The sequence below is a fragment of the Oreochromis niloticus genome, unplaced genomic scaffold (assembly GCF_001858045.2).
Source record: "Oreochromis niloticus isolate F11D_XX unplaced genomic scaffold, O_niloticus_UMD_NMBU tig00007576_pilon, whole genome shotgun sequence".
In the NCBI taxonomy this organism is placed as follows: domain Eukaryota; kingdom Metazoa; phylum Chordata; class Actinopteri; order Cichliformes; family Cichlidae; genus Oreochromis; species Oreochromis niloticus.
The window spans coordinates 112,676-127,860 of record NW_020328654.1 but is presented as its reverse complement, the minus strand read 5'-3'; the positions used below and the strand labels follow the sequence as shown (position 1 = coordinate 127,860).

General features: G+C 49.6%; 3 protein-coding genes across 3 annotated transcripts; 2 read left to right on the top strand and 1 right to left on the bottom strand.

The window, feature by feature from the left end:
* Positions 1-1,039: 1,039 nt before the first annotated feature.
* On the bottom strand, positions 1,040-2,165 carry LOC109200342 (HLA class I histocompatibility antigen, B-53 alpha chain). Its single transcript, XM_019355870.2, has one exon. The coding sequence runs from the start codon at positions 2,105-2,107 to the stop codon at positions 1,040-1,042; it is 1,068 nt and encodes a 355-aa protein (XP_019211415.1). The 5' UTR covers positions 2,108-2,165.
* Positions 2,166-5,434: 3,269 nt separating this feature from the next.
* Positions 5,435-6,282, top strand: LOC112845490 (nuclear localization sequence-binding protein-like). The gene is made up of 2 exons (XM_025904917.1): positions 5,435-5,847; positions 5,911-6,282. The coding sequence occupies exons 1-2, from the start codon at positions 5,632-5,634 to the stop codon at positions 6,280-6,282; spliced, it is 588 nt and encodes a 195-aa protein (XP_025760702.1). The 5' UTR covers positions 5,435-5,631.
* Positions 6,283-6,577: 295 nt separating this feature from the next.
* On the top strand, positions 6,578-9,142 carry LOC109200341 (piggyBac transposable element-derived protein 4-like). The gene is made up of 2 exons (XM_019355869.2): positions 6,578-7,007; positions 7,518-9,142. The coding sequence occupies exons 1-2, from the start codon at positions 6,578-6,580 to the stop codon at positions 8,708-8,710; spliced, it is 1,623 nt and encodes a 540-aa protein (XP_019211414.1). The 3' UTR covers positions 8,711-9,142.
* The last annotated feature ends 6,043 nt before the right edge of the window (positions 9,143-15,185 follow it).

The window sequence follows — 15,185 nt, the reverse complement described above, 5'->3', positions numbered from 1 at the left end:
ACGTCATCCTCAAGTTCGCCAAATCCATCGGGTGCCCGAGGAGAAACTCGCCACCATGCAGCAGATAATCAAAGTGGGAAATAGCCTCTACGCGAAAGACCTGAACGGCGGACTGGTAGCTCTGGCTGAGCTCACGGGTCACCCTCTCTCCGAAGAGGAGGAGAAGACTATCGAGAATGACATGAGCCAGGACGAAGAGGTCGAGTATGCTAGTGTGTTGGCTGTTCTGAAAGAAGAGTCTGCTCGCGTCGAGAGCGGGCAAGACTTGTATGAAGAAAACAAAGACTCATTCTTGGCGAGATACGGATTGTACATAGCGGTCTCTGTGGTTCTCATAGTTGTGATAGCCTGCTGTGTGTGCTGTGTGCTATGCTGCAGAATGTGCTTGAGAAAGAAGAAAAGGGTCAACGTGGACTATAACTTGCAGCAGCACAATCCGTAAGAAAGAAATGATAACGCTCAATAGTGTATTACAATTGTCATAAAGTATTGTGTGTGCCATGTACTAGCACATAGTTGTACTCTTTTGTTTTCGTAGCATGTTTGTATAAAACCTAGGCCGATGTGATGAACATTGTAGCCTGGGGAGGAAGAGTTAGTCTTATTTGGTTGTATTATACATACAGCCTAAAGTATTAACATGTAATCACCAGTGTCACTGTTTATATTGTTGTCAATGCACTCCTATGCGATAAGGGTAGAATTGTACACTGTTGTTAGATCTCATGCTGTGTTTTATACTGTTACATTTTGGATTGTCATCGATACAGTCCCATGCGATCGAGACGTGCGTTGTTATAATGTTGCAATGAAGAATGCAAAGTAAAGCACAGTCCTATGAAACCAATGTGTTGTATACACAAATGTTATGGTTTATGGTCTATGCTATATTGTTGAAAATAAAATGCAGTAACAATCAGTCTAATGGTGTCTGTTACCACCACCGTACTCTAATGTTGTTAGCCGTAAAACACCACAGTACAGCAGTTGTATTGACAAATCATTTATTGGGACATACAGACATACAAGGCACTATGTATCAAACTCCATTTACAATTTGTCCAGTCCTCCGTTTTCGTACGATATACACCACCACCAGACACAAAGCTACAATGCACAAACCCACCATTGTCGACAGTAAAACAGAGTTCGGCCAGCCGATTGTTGGAATAGTTGTGCGATCCCCCGCTCGCCAGTGTTTGACAACGCGATACCCCGTGTCTTCCTCCAACACGTCGCAGGTGAAGTTCCCCGTGTCAGATGGTAATATATCCACAGCGATCCGTGTTTGCAACGTGTCATCGTCGTTTGGGAGAGTGTCAAACACCTTAAGACCGTCGTCCGCATTGAGAACTCGGCCGTTCCTCATGAGCCTCATCGCATGCGTGTTTGTGGGAAACCCAGAGGCCACACAAATCAACGTGAGAGTAGTGCCGTTTGTCTTCCGTGTAAACATGTACACATCAGGGACGGTTACCCTGTCTCTCAGTTCCCGTTTGCTGTATCCAACAAACGTAGTCAACCATTTGATACACTCGCCGCGCAAGTAGCCGACGGTGTATTCGGTCAATACGGTCACACCGTTCCATTTGTCAGCGATGGGTTTCGCCGCTTCGGTCGCAGCTGACCACCTCAGCGTAAGATAATCAAAAGACATTAAATCGTCACCATCGTAAGCGTACTTATCCACCCCGTGGACAAACCGGAGCCTCTCCTCGGAGGGGTTCGTTTCCCCGTAACATCCGTGTAACCACTGTATAACATGTACATCCCCATCGGACGCCGAGTGTCCCATGAGAGTCATTACGATATCTAGGTTAACGCCAAACCATTTCTGCTTGCTGAGTCGACTCTGCGTGCCCTTATCCAAGTAGTCAGTGGTTAAGTGTCGTCTAGCCCAGTTTGTTGTGGGGGTTTTCCGTGGGTTGTCAGTGTCAAAACGGTCAAAGGGTTTACCGTCCAGTAGACCTATTGCTGTAAACTTGTGCACACCCGGCAAGCCGAGGTCTGCGGACATCGCTGTGTAAATGTAGATCAGCGAATGAGTTGCCGAATTCACTGTCAGCATACGAGTGGCAAAGTACAAAAACACACACCACGCGTCCATCGTAAGAGCTACCTCAATTACGTGCGGTGTGCAAATGCAAGTGAGTCCAACTCTCCCAGTGTTCGGGCAAGTTACACTCGCCAACGTTTCGGCCGTCTCACAACAAAGCTGGCTGTCCGACCGACAATCCCACCCCCAGCTATGGTGTTTCGCATCGACCACATATACCCAGCGAAGACCTAGCCATCCCGACGTGTGTCGGTCTTTTGTAAGAAACGAACGCTGTAACTGAGAGGTCTCTCACTTATAGTTGTCCAATGTGTGTGATTGTATATACAAGTACAGCACGGTAAACGCAGAAGCGGGGTGGGTGTGTGTGTGTTTCACCGCAATGGCAAAAGTCAGTGTTTGCGCTGTTAGAAGAGCGGACAGACTAGACTGAAATGAGAGTCCCACACATAACAACAACATGTAACATTTCATGTAGGTTTATTATTACAAGCAGTATGATAACAAGCCGATACAATACAGTGAACACTTTGCCCCCGTTCTACTGTTCGGGGTACCAGAGCCTAAGAGTTGCGGCCTTTCGCCTCTCATCCGTGTCGTTGGTCTTACACCACAGAAGACAATCGCTGCCGTTGGGTTCCGTCCGAAAGACCTCTCCCACACGCGGCATCGCGGCCATCCGCTCGTCAATCAGCCGTCCAAAGTCACCGCGGTCGCCCTCACTTGTGGTGACACACAGAAGTTTGTCCTCCTCGACTTCATATTGGCAGTCGTCATACGTGGTCTCGGGCTTGCGCCGGTCACCCCACAAGCCAGGCTGCTCGACGACCCATCTCGATCCAAAGTAATCCCTGTAAGCAAGCCATAGCTGTCGAGCGAGCGCTTCTGCGACCGCCGCCGCCTTGCCCTCGTCTTGTAACAGCACGGTTATACGCGAGCCCACCGCGGCCACTTTGTCCACATACACGTACCAACGAGCCCATCCGACCAGCAAAGCCTTCAGTTTGCAATGAAGCCAAAAGTGCACCATGTGAAAGCCGTCAAGGCACAGCACACTCAGGTCTTCCAGGTCCATAAAGTCTACGTAATGGGGCGCCATATCGCCCCATTCCTCCGGTTTGATCCTCTCTAGCATCTTGCCAGACACCATGTGTATCTTCATGATGTCGTCGGCCCAAGGGTTATACATCTCCCAAGGCTCGGTCCTTTCTCCGCCAGGGAACACCAACCTCGGGTGCGTCAAACGTATGCTGTGCACTTGCGACATCACTGGCTTTGCTGCTGCCACCGCCGCTGCTGCGTTATACACCGACACTGTCACAGAGTGAGCTTCACTGGCTTACAATCACATCCATACAGCTTATATACCATCCCGCAGCTCGACACCTCCCCGGGTCGGCGATAATATACCCCTACAAAGGAGCACTTTCGCTCTCCTTGGTTTCGGTGGGTGTTGCATCGCCAAAGGCATCACGGTCGCAGGTCTCGGGATAGCTGTATCGACACAGAACGTAACCGCAGCCCCGCGAAAGCGAGGAACAGCCCTCACAGTCCCAGAAGCAGTGAACTATACCAACACACAAGCAGTACTGGTCGAATGGCAGCTCGTATTGTACCTGTCCCCGTACCAAATGAGCTTACGTGCAGATGCCATAGAATGCGCTTGTATGGTAGCCCATGTATGAGAGAACAGAGAGACCAAACACAGAGGATCACACGCAGAACAACAGAATGTAACATTCCATTTAGTTTATTACAGTCAGCAATGGTGATACAATGCACACAGTCACATTGGTCACAATGTCGAACCTGGTATAAATAGTAAGCGACCCAGCCCGTTCCTCGGTTGTTGTCTCTCAGCACTGTTCTACGGCCATCATCAGGGCCACCTATCCGAAAGTAACTGTGGTCAAACGCCGCCCGAGCACTCGATGTGTTTTAGTGAAAGAGAACGATCTTAGAGGAAAACTCATGTACTGACACAATGAAGACCAAGTGTCACAGGCTGACCACTAGCCACTTTCCCCGTTCCGCACGTCGACGTATGTGTCTCACGATGGAGTCGTTCGATCGCAACGGCAAGAAGAAGAACAAGAAGAAGAACAAGAAGAAGAACACGAGGATCGGCCTCTCCCAAGCAGACCACGGTACAGTCGAGGAGTATGTACATGTACAGGAGGAGCGATCGACACGGGCAGCAACAGAGCGTCCCGAACCAGTGCAGGGCTCGCCCGAGAAGTACTGGGACAGATACAAAAGAAACGCAGCGGTTCAAGCCGTGGCTCCGTTCGACAAGACGTGCATATGTACCGCGTGCAATGCCGGAAACAGCGCCCGCTACGCTCCCGATGTAACCCATGAAACTGCACGTCGCAGAACAAACACAGCGAGAGGTGTATTCCAGCAATACGAATGGATTTTCGATCCACCGCAACCAAGTAACCACCATCACGATCAATGAACAGTCGCCGCTATCCCCAACAAAGCACCTCGCCAAAGCGGTGGAACGGGACGGCGGACGTCGAGTAATGTCTTATGTCAAGAGTCGAGAGTGCACCGTTGTCTGCATCGTACCATTTGTTACTTTCCAATAGAATGTAATGTGATGACGACGAGGAATAAAGAGCAGTGGATGCAAAGATATCGTTCTACCATGTGTTTGTTTTTTGTCCGTCACACAAGTTAGTGTCTCTGTCGATCGAACGCCCCATTGAGAAATGCACACAACGCAGAACATCAGTGCTATCGACATGCTAGTAAGCCCGATCGAATCCCAACAGTGCTGGTCACAGTACAAAATGCGGGCCCATGGGCCGGATACCCCAGGTATCCCCAGGTATCCCCAGGTAACTCCAGACACTCTCAGGTAACTCCAGGTACCCCCGCGAGCCACGCCTTTCCGCCTGCGGCCGAGATCCGCCTAGTTGAAATAACTGCGTTTTCGCGCAGGCTCTATGGTGCGCGGCCAGCGGAGGCCGCTGTTAACCCTGATGCTCCCGCCAGGGGGAGCGTCGGGGTCGGGGGATGCTGGGTCCCCCCCCCCCCCCGCGGAGGGAGGAAAAGCGGTTGGGGTCGCGATATCCCCCACCCCACCCCGGGGAGGGGTGGTGGGACGGAAGAGGGAGAGAGGGAGGGAGGGAGCAGGGAATATGCGGGGGTCGCAAGATCCCCCCACCACCTTGGGGAGGGGATGGTAGGAGGGAATATGCGGGGGTCGCGAGATACCCCCCCGGGGGAGGGGATGGTAGGAGGGAATATGCGGGGGTCGCGAGATCCCCCCCCCCCACCCCCCCGAGGGAATGGGAGCCAAAGCACACACACAGAGAGAGAGAGAGAGAGAGAGAGAGAGAGAGAGAGAGGGAGAGAGAGAGAGAGAGAGAGAGAGAGAGAGAGACGGGCGGAGGGGATCGAGAAACACGCCGGCGAAAGCCCAGCGTGTCGCGCGCCAAAATGATAAGAGCGTGGATGGCGGGTACTAAGCGTGTCGGGGTTTGGTTACAGAGGAGGTGGTGTCCCAGCGCGCGCCGTGCCACGACGACAACGAGGTGCCACCGAGAAAGAAGAAGACAAAGACAATGTCGCGCACTAGACCGTGGGACCCGAAGAGCACTAAGGTCGGCACGGGCGGATCGCTTTCGCCGGCGGTGTCGTCGTCCTCCTCCTCCTCCTCCTCCTCCTCCTCCTCCTGCTCACCATCACCATCACCGTCAACATCGCGTTTGGCGTACGCGGGGTCGGCTCCGGTCGCTCCGTTGTTGCGACCGGCCACGTTTCACTATGGCGGTCTAGGGGTCGAGGAAGACCAAGAGCAGCAGCAGCAGAAGCAGCAGCAGCATCACGAGAACTCTGAGGAGGAGGAGGAGGAGGAGGAGGAAGAAGAAGAGGCCGAGGAAGAAGAGCAAGATGCCGAGGTGGATAACGACTCGACCGCCCGAACGCTCGCAGACGAGGAGCGGTACTCGGAGGATCAGGAGGACGAAACGATGGGGTTGCGGGCCATAGGTGTTTCGCGGAAGAGGAGCACGACTACGAAACGGCGTTGCGACTCTGCCAGGACGGCGGCTCGCAAGGCCAGTCGAACCGTCGAGAGGGAGAGGAAGAAGCAGGCGCTGAACCGGGAGAGGAAGAAGCGGGCGCTGAACCGGGGCGGGGGACTTGGGAGCTTCGGCAAGAGGACGACGACGCCGGCTGTGTTGCAACAGTCGATCATAAGGTGGCGTTCATGATCCTGGTCGCGGCCACGGCGCTGTCGGTGAAACTGGTGACGCAGATGTAGCCGATGCTTATGACTACGACGATGACGAAGAAGACAAAGACTATGAAGAAGAAGAAGAAGAAGAAGAAGAAGACGTCCTCGCCGATGATGATGACGATGACGATGAAGAAGAAGACAAAGACTATGAAGAAGAAGAAGAATTAGAAGAAGAATTAGAAGAAGACGACGACGACGGCCTCGACCCGCGAGGACGAGGCCCCACCGAAGAGGCCGTGGCGGCGGCGCGAGACGAGGCCTCCTCGTTCATGGCCTACTTTCCGCCAGAGATAGAGGACTCGGTGATCGCCATGACCAACCTCGAAGCGGACAGGCGCAGGCCCGCCATCGACGGGTGGAAGCCCATGGGGCGCGTCGAGTTCCGGGCCTACGTGGGGCTGCTGGTGCTCGCCGGCGTGTACAGGTCCCGGGGAGAGGCCTGCGAGAGCCTGTGGGACGCCGAGAGCGGCAGGTCCGTGTTCAGGGCCGCGATGCCGCTCAAGACCTTTCGAGCCTACTCGAGTTCGCTGCGCTTCGACGACAGAGAGACCAGACGGGCCGGGCGAGGCGAGGGCGGCGGCGGCTACGACAAACTGGCCCCCATCAGAGCCGTGTGGGACGAGTGGTGCGCGAGGCTGCCCGCCATGTACCGCCCGGGACCAGAGGTCACCGTCGACGAGAGACTGGTGCCGTTCAGAGGTACGTACGTGGTGCGTGTTGTGTGTGTTGTGTGCGTGCGTGCGTGCGTGCGTGACTGGGGGGGACGAGAGGAGGAAGAGGAGCCTGAACGGCGACAACAACGCTAGCTCGCTTTGTTGTATTCGTGTTGGGTTCTGCGTTTGTGCTTTTACATGACTCTTTATATCTTCCGCGCTTGCAAGCGCGTTCTCTGTCAAACTCACGTCTCTTCTTCCGTTTCTGCCCCAATCTCCCACACTTTCCCACACATCGCTCTGGGGGAGATGAGAGGAGGAAGAGGAGCGGGGGACAGCGACAACGCTAGCTCGCTTTGTTGTATTCGTGTTGGGTTCTGCGTGTGTGCTTTTACATGACTCTTTATATCTTCCGCGCTTGCAAGTGCGTTCTCTGTCAAACTGACGTCTCTTCTTCCGTTTCTGCCCCAATCTCCCACACTTTCCCACACACATCTCTCTCTCTCTCTCTCTCTCTCTCTCTCTCTCTCTCTCTCTCTCTCTCTCTCGCCATCAGGAAGGTGTCCGTTCAGACAGTACATGCCCAGCAAACCGGCCAGGTACGGGATCAAGATATGGGTGGCGTGCGACGCGCGTTCCAGCTACGCGTGGAAGATGCAAGTCTACACCGGCAAGCCCGACAAGCGCGGCCCTCCCGAGAAGCACCTGGCCACTCGAGTGGTCGTGGACCTCACCGAGGGACTGGCGCCGGGACGCAACGTCACGTGCGACAACTTTTTCACCTCGCGCGAGCTCGCCGACAGGCTCTTTCGCGAAAGAGGCCACACCGTGCTGGGCACTCTGCGATCGAACAGACCCGAGATCCCCAGAGAGCTGCGCTGCGTCAAGGGCAGGGCCGTGGGCTCCGTGGAATCCGTAGTACTCGGCGGCTCCGCGGGACCGAGAAGAGGAGGAGGAGGAGGAGGAGGAGGAGGAGGAGGAGGAAGAGGGCCAGACACGATCATCCTCTCCTACGTGGCCAAGAAGAACAAGAACGTGCTGCTCCTCACCACCGCTCCTCGCTACCACCACCACCACCACCACCGCCGCCGCTCCGGCCCCGAGCCCCGGCCTAGCCGCCGCAGCAGCAGCAACGGCAACAGCAACAGCGGCGGCGGCAAACCTCCCTTGGTGCTGCATTACAACCGCACCAAGGGAGGCGTCGACAACCTGGACAAGGTCGTGAGCACGTACAGCTGCAGGAGAAAGACCTGCAGGTGGCCCGTGGCCCTTTTCCACAACATGGTGGACGTGGCGGCATACAACGCGTTCGTGCTCTGGAGGGAAATTCACCCCGACTGGATGGCGGGCAAGCTCAACAAACGAAGGCTCTTCCTCGAGCGGCTGGGCAAAGCGCTCGCGCTCCCCATGATCGAAGCCAGGGCGTTGGCGCGAGGAGGAGGAGGAGGAGGAGGAGGAGGAGGAGGAGGCCGTGTTGCGGCCCGAGGAACTGCTGCTACTACTACTACTACTACTGATGAGGCCGACGATGCCGATGCTAGTACTACTCGCACCGCCGATGCTACGCCACGCGACTCCTCTCCGGTCAAGAGGCGAAGGTGCCGCGTGTGTCCCAGGAGCAAAGACGTCAAGACCAAGATCCTGTGCCACGAGTGCCGAGTGTACGTGTGCACCAACTGCGCCGTCACGTACTGTCCCAACTGCGCCGCTTCACACACCGCCGCTTCCCAGACGCCGCCGACTTTGTAATAACACAAGCGCCCCGAGGGGGTCCTAGCGACCCCCACCCACCCTAATCATCATCATCATCATCATCATCGTCGTCGTCGTCGTCATAACAACACATATGCCCGAGGGGGTCCTAGCGACCCCACCCACCCTAATCATCATCATCATCGTCATCGTCATCGTCATAACAACACATATGCCCGAGGGGTCCTAGCGACCCCCCACCACACCCTATCATCATCATAACACATATGCCCCGAGGGGGTCCTAGCGACCCCCCCCCCCCCACACACACACCCTGTCACTATCACCATCATCATCATCATCATCATCAACACCATCATCAACATCATCATCATCATCATCATCATCATCATCATCATAATAACACACACGCCCCTCGGGGGTCTCCACGCCCCACGCCCCGAGAACAGGAGGGCGGGCGCACAAGGGTTAAAAAAAAAAATCTAAGCATGCACTCAGTACCCTAAGAATTATTATGGTAGTTAAACACAGTGATAGTCACATATCATATCACTTCAAACAGAGGTGATCCAGTAATGCTGCACTAATGAATTAGACTAACTATTCACTTTAGCTAAAGTTATTAAGTTAGCTAAAGAGTTGGGATGCTGTGCGAGACATAAATAAAGCTAAAATACAAAGGTTTGGACAGCGTTTTGCATGTTTCCTTACTGTAGGGGTCTCTGCAAGCATACAGGGCTCTGAGAGGGTACAAGATGACAACTTTGGAATTCTACTAGAAACAGTCGATCATATTTGTTTGTCAAAGCTGAATTCAGGGCAAACTAGGCTAAATTAGCGTTTTTAGCTAACAGCTACAATAAGCATAAAAGTTGCTGTACGGCTATCATTTGTTAACATGACGCTTGTTCTTATACATGTAATACATTTATTACCAACCTGAGAGTTTATCCGCTGGTCATTCGACATGACGAATGACTTCTGAAGTCTTAATTCAGCTCAAGACGCTGTAGATTCCCGTCAGTAACACTTTCGGTCCGCTAGTAAAACGTAGTTCTATTAATCTGCGCTCATTACTCTTGAACCGGAACCGGATGTAAGTCCCAAAAAACTGAATTTTGGAATTGAAACTGAATGGTGAGAAGTGAATCTGAAATTATTCGAGAGCTAAATTTTTAAAGGATAAAATACAGTTTCAAAGCAAATGAATTCATTTTCAAAATATAAAATTTAATTTCAATTTAGTGATGATCATTTTCAAACCAATAAATTGAATTTCAAATTAGACTAATTCAAATTCAGTTTTTAAAAGCATTTATTCAAGTTACAATTCAGATTCAATCTGAGCAATTCAAATTCAGATTTAACTTATTCAAATTCAGTTTCTGATGGCACAGATTTCTGCCCATAATAAACTCCTCATCAGATCCTGAATCTGAGTCCATCTGCAAAACAAGCATTTTCTTCAGAAGTCGAGGTGGGACTGATCATGCAGCAGTCTAACACATTCTGTCACTCTTGGGGAGGCACTTCAAGTCCTTGAAACGAGGAACCAAACCTATGTTATTAATGATATTAATAGATCTGTTGTTTGTTGCAATCCACTTGGCAGTTGTGTCATCAGTGCTTCTGGAAGCTGGAAGTGCTTCGGTGAAAAGAAAATTCCTTCTTGCACAATGTGCATAATACTTTATGTGGGTCGACTGTTGTGTCTTGTGTTAGGTTTGCGCTCGCAGGCCTCGCTGGTTCAGAGACTTATCACTGTGAACAAAGCAAGACAAACAGAGATCAATCAGTTTTGGACTTGCAAGTGAAGACAGTGGATCAGGATCTTGGAGCTGGGAGCTCCTCACCTCATCTCATCCAACTTCAGCCCCCGCTTGCAGTCCTTTTATTGAAATGACACCACCCCAACTGTAAAACCCCTGTGGTGTGTAAACTAAGGCAGTGTGTCTGTGCATGTGCGTGCACGTGTGTGTGACTTCCTGGTGATCACAAAGGGTCATCTCCCTTCACCCTGTATATGGCTCAACGGTCCACCATATACAAACACAGGTGAGCCCATAAAGGTCAGGAAGCAACCCCAGAATCTTACCTGCAATGTGTCTGCAGTTCAACACTATCCGGTTGTTCAGTGATGACATGACGAATCCTACTTCCGGGCCTAAAGTAGTCTGCGTTTAATATGCCTTTTGTGTTGTTAACATGGTTAATGTTTTGTACTTTCTTCTATTTAATCTCAAAAAGCTCCTAAAACAGTCAGTGATCACTGTTGACCTCCCTCGGCTTTTATTACCGCTAATCAATTATTTAAGCTCAGTTTTTAAAACCTTACGATGTAACTACAGCACAGCCCATGCAGCAGTATATGAATGACTAACCTCGTATTGTGGATGGATTATCTCACTTGTTCTCCTGGCTGAAGTTTAGTCCTTTTACAGCATCCTGCCATGCGATTACATTTGTTCCTGACCACCGAGAACACTCACGTTAACTTTTATCGAGTGGAAAAAAAGTTAGCTTGTTTATATTATGCTAACATAGCTGTGTCGCTAGCGGTCACGTAGCACATCATTATATACCAGCTAGCCAAACTTCAGTAACCCTACAAACGTCACTGCTGTTTAGTGTTCTGTCTTCATTTATGTTGGAAGTGATAGCAGAGTTGTACGTTTGAATTTGTTTCCAAAACCCCGCAGTCAGGACATGCTATATTGTATTTAGATAGAAGCTAGCGAGCTAACTTCCTGCTAACTTCTAACGCCGTTAAATGTCATAAATTCCATTTTCATGGATGCCTGGATGTTAAACTCAATTACACCTGGTAGAGCAGAACACTGATGATTTTATTAAAGATGAAAGACTTTAGACAGTTTTTCAACTCTCAGTAATGCCACAGTGATCATTTGATATATGGACCTGCAGCAGAGTTTAGGCCCAGACACGGCCAGTGACGTCAGACTGAACAACCGGATAGCCTCCCCCACCATTCAACAGGCAGGGGAGAAGAATAGGGACAAAATAATGTCTTTCATCCTGCAGTTCAAACAAGGTCCACAACTTTAAGCACAATAATGACAGCAATTCACTCCAACGTCGTGTTATTTTTTTAAATACTCAAATTTCCCAATGTGCATTTATCATCTTCCATATTGAGTTAATTGGTTCAGCTGCCTGTCACTACCAGATCAAATGCCCATTTGCACATGTATGAAGGTAACTCTGACAAACTGCCCGAAATGCGTTCAAAGAAACATTTCAGAGATTTTGACTCATTCTGCACTCCAGATGCATTAATTGCATTCAAATTTTAATCGCATTAATCATGATGACAGATTAATCTGCGTTAATTTTGACAGCACTAGTAAATCCTATTGAATTTTTATTCTCTCAGATCATTGAGGAGACTCGACTCCAAATACAAGACTAAAAAAACTCAAATGAAAACTAAAATCAAACCAATGAGAAAATTACTCAACTTCCTGTGTGTAGAATGAAAACAGAAGGAAGTCATCAGGTTTCAAACACTTGATGAATTTACTGCACAGTTACATTCAGGGACCTTCTGGCCTCCTGAGAGCATTAGTTGATGGTTCATCACAGTTTTACTTTCCAGTGAGTGAATTTTTCAGTTTGATGAAGTCTCAAAGTTTCCTCTGAGCTTCTGTGACATCATCCCTGACATCAGAAAGAAAGTTCATAGAAAACAGGCTAAAAATAGATGTTCACAATCTGAGAGTTTAAAACTCGACAAAGTTGATTCAGATGAAGTTATTTGAGCAGAAACTACTGGATCTTTATCCTGTGCTTGAACTAATCCTTCATGGTTCCTCCACAGAGTGGACCAACAGAGCTCAGAGGTTCCCAGTGGTCAGTCTGCCCAGCAGCATCAAACACAGCTGGACTCCATATTTATGGTCTGTACATGTACAACAACTACTTTTACATCTATTCTGTTCAGAGTCATCTCCATGCTGCTCTTTGTAGACCAGTGGATTGTCAGTGTGTCCAACATGGGTCTGATGTTTGGCTCCATGATTTCAGTCTGATTGGCTCATTCATAAAGTATTCTGTTCCAGCTGCTGGAGGACAACATCATCACTTTTGTGAAGAACGAGCTGAAGAAGATCCAGAAGGTTCTGAGTTCAGATTACCCAGAATGCTTAGAGAGTCAGAGAAGCAGCAGCAGAGAGGCTTTTATGAAGATCACAGTGGACTTCCTGAGGAGAATGAAGCAGGAGGAGCTGGCTGACCATCTGCAGAGCAGTAAGAGGATTTATGTAAAGATTTAAGCTGCTGGATAAATGAGACATTTACTAATGTCTTAAGAGATGGAGCAACATGTTTTAAAGATTCATTCTTTCTGGAATTAAGTGTTTATTTCCACTTTCAAATGATATTCTACATATTTCTTCTCATTCAGAACTTCCAGCTGCAGTTTGTCATCGTAACCTTAAATCTGCTCTGAAGAAGAAGTTCCAGTGTGTGTTTGAGGGGGTCGCAAAAGCAGGAAACCCAACCCTTCTGAATCAGATCTACACAGAGCTCTACATCACAGAGGGAGGGACTGCAGAGGTCAATGATGAACATGAGGTCAGACAGATTGAAACAGCATCCAGGAAACCAGACAGACCAGAAACAACAATCAGACAAGAAGACATCTTTAAAGCTTCACCTGGAAGAGATGAACCAATCAGAACAGTGCTGACAAAGGGAGTGGCTGGCATTGGGAAAACAGTCTTAACACAGAAATACACCCTCGACTGGGCTGAAGGCAAAGCCAATCAGGACATCCAGTTCATATTTCCATTCACTTTCAGAGAGCTGAATGTGCTAAAAGATGAAAAGTTCAGTTTGGTGAAACTTGTTCATCACTTCTTTACTGAAACCAAAGAAGCAGGAATCTGCAGCTTTGAAGACTTCCAGGTTGTGTTCATCTTTGATGGTCTGGATGAGTGTCGACTTCCTCTGGACTTCCACAAAACTACAATCCTAACTGACCCTAGAAAGTCCACCTCAGTGGATGTGCTGCTGATAAACCTCATCAGGGGGAAACTGCTTCCCTCTGCTCGCCTCTGGATAACCACACGACCTGCAGCAGCCAATCAGATCTCTCCTGACTGTGTTGGCATGGTGACAGAGGTCAGAGGGTTCACTGATCCACAGAAGGAGGAGTACTTCAGGAAGAGAGTCAGAGATGAGGGGCAGGCCAGCAGGATCATCTCCCACATCAAGACATCACGAAGCCTCCACACCATGTGCCACATCCCAGTCTTCTGCTGGATCACTGCTACAGTTCTGGAGGATGTGCTGAAAACCAGAGAGGGAGGATGGCTGCCCAAGACCCTGACTGACATGTACATCCACTTCCTGGTGGTTCAGGCCAAAGTGAAGAAGGTCAAGTATGATGAAGGAGCTGAGACAGATCCACACTGGAGTCCAGAGAGCAGGAAGATGATTGAGTCTCTGGGAAAACTGGCTTTTGATCAGCTGCAGAAAGGAAACCTGATCTTCTATGAATCAGACCTGACAGAGTGTGGCATCGATATCAGAGCAGCCTCGGTGTACTCAGGAGTGTTCACACAGATCTTTAAAGAGGAGAGAGGACTGTACCAGGACAAGGTGTTCTGCTTCATCCATCTGAGTGTTCAGGAGTTTCTGGCTGCTCTTCATGTCCATCTGACCTTCATCAACTCTGGACTCAATCGGCTGGAAGAACAACAAACAACCTCCAAGAAATTTAAATTATTTAATAAACCAAAACTCAAATCTCTCCACCAGAGTGCTGTGAACAAGGCCTTAAAGAGTGCAAATGGACACCTGGACTTGTTCCTTCGCTTTCTCCTGGGTCTTTCACTGCAGACCAATCAGGTTCTCCTACGAGGCCTGCTGACACAGACAGGAAGTAGCTCACAGACCAATCAGGAAACAGTTCAGTACATCAAAGAGAAGCTCAGTGAGAATCTGTCTGCAGAGAAAAGCATCAATCTCTTCCACTGTCTGAATGAACTGAATGATCGGTCTCTAGTGGAGGAGATCCAACAGTCCCTGAGATCAGGACGTCTCTCCACAGATAAACTGTCTCCTGCTCAGTGGTCAGCTCTGGTCTTCATCTTACTGTCATCAGAAAAAGATCTGGATGTGTTTGACCTGAAGAAATACTCTGCTTCAGAGGAGGCTCTTCTGAGGCTGCTGCCAGTGGTCAAAGTCTCCAACAAAGCTCTGTGAGTACATTTGTACTCATGTCTTTAATTTAACATCCAACTGTGTCAGTAATTTATTTCACCAGGCTTTTCTGACTTTGTATGAATTTGTATCCTAAAGTTTTGGGATTTCTCCAGTACAACTGTACTCTTTGACGGCTCAAGAACTCGAGATGCTGAATCCACCATAAACTATGATCATCACTGCTGCTGTTGTGTTATCAGTCTTTCTTTAAAAACTGGGGCTGCATGTGCCTAATGTTGTAATACTCTATATTCACATGCATGCTCCTAGATACATTTCTACT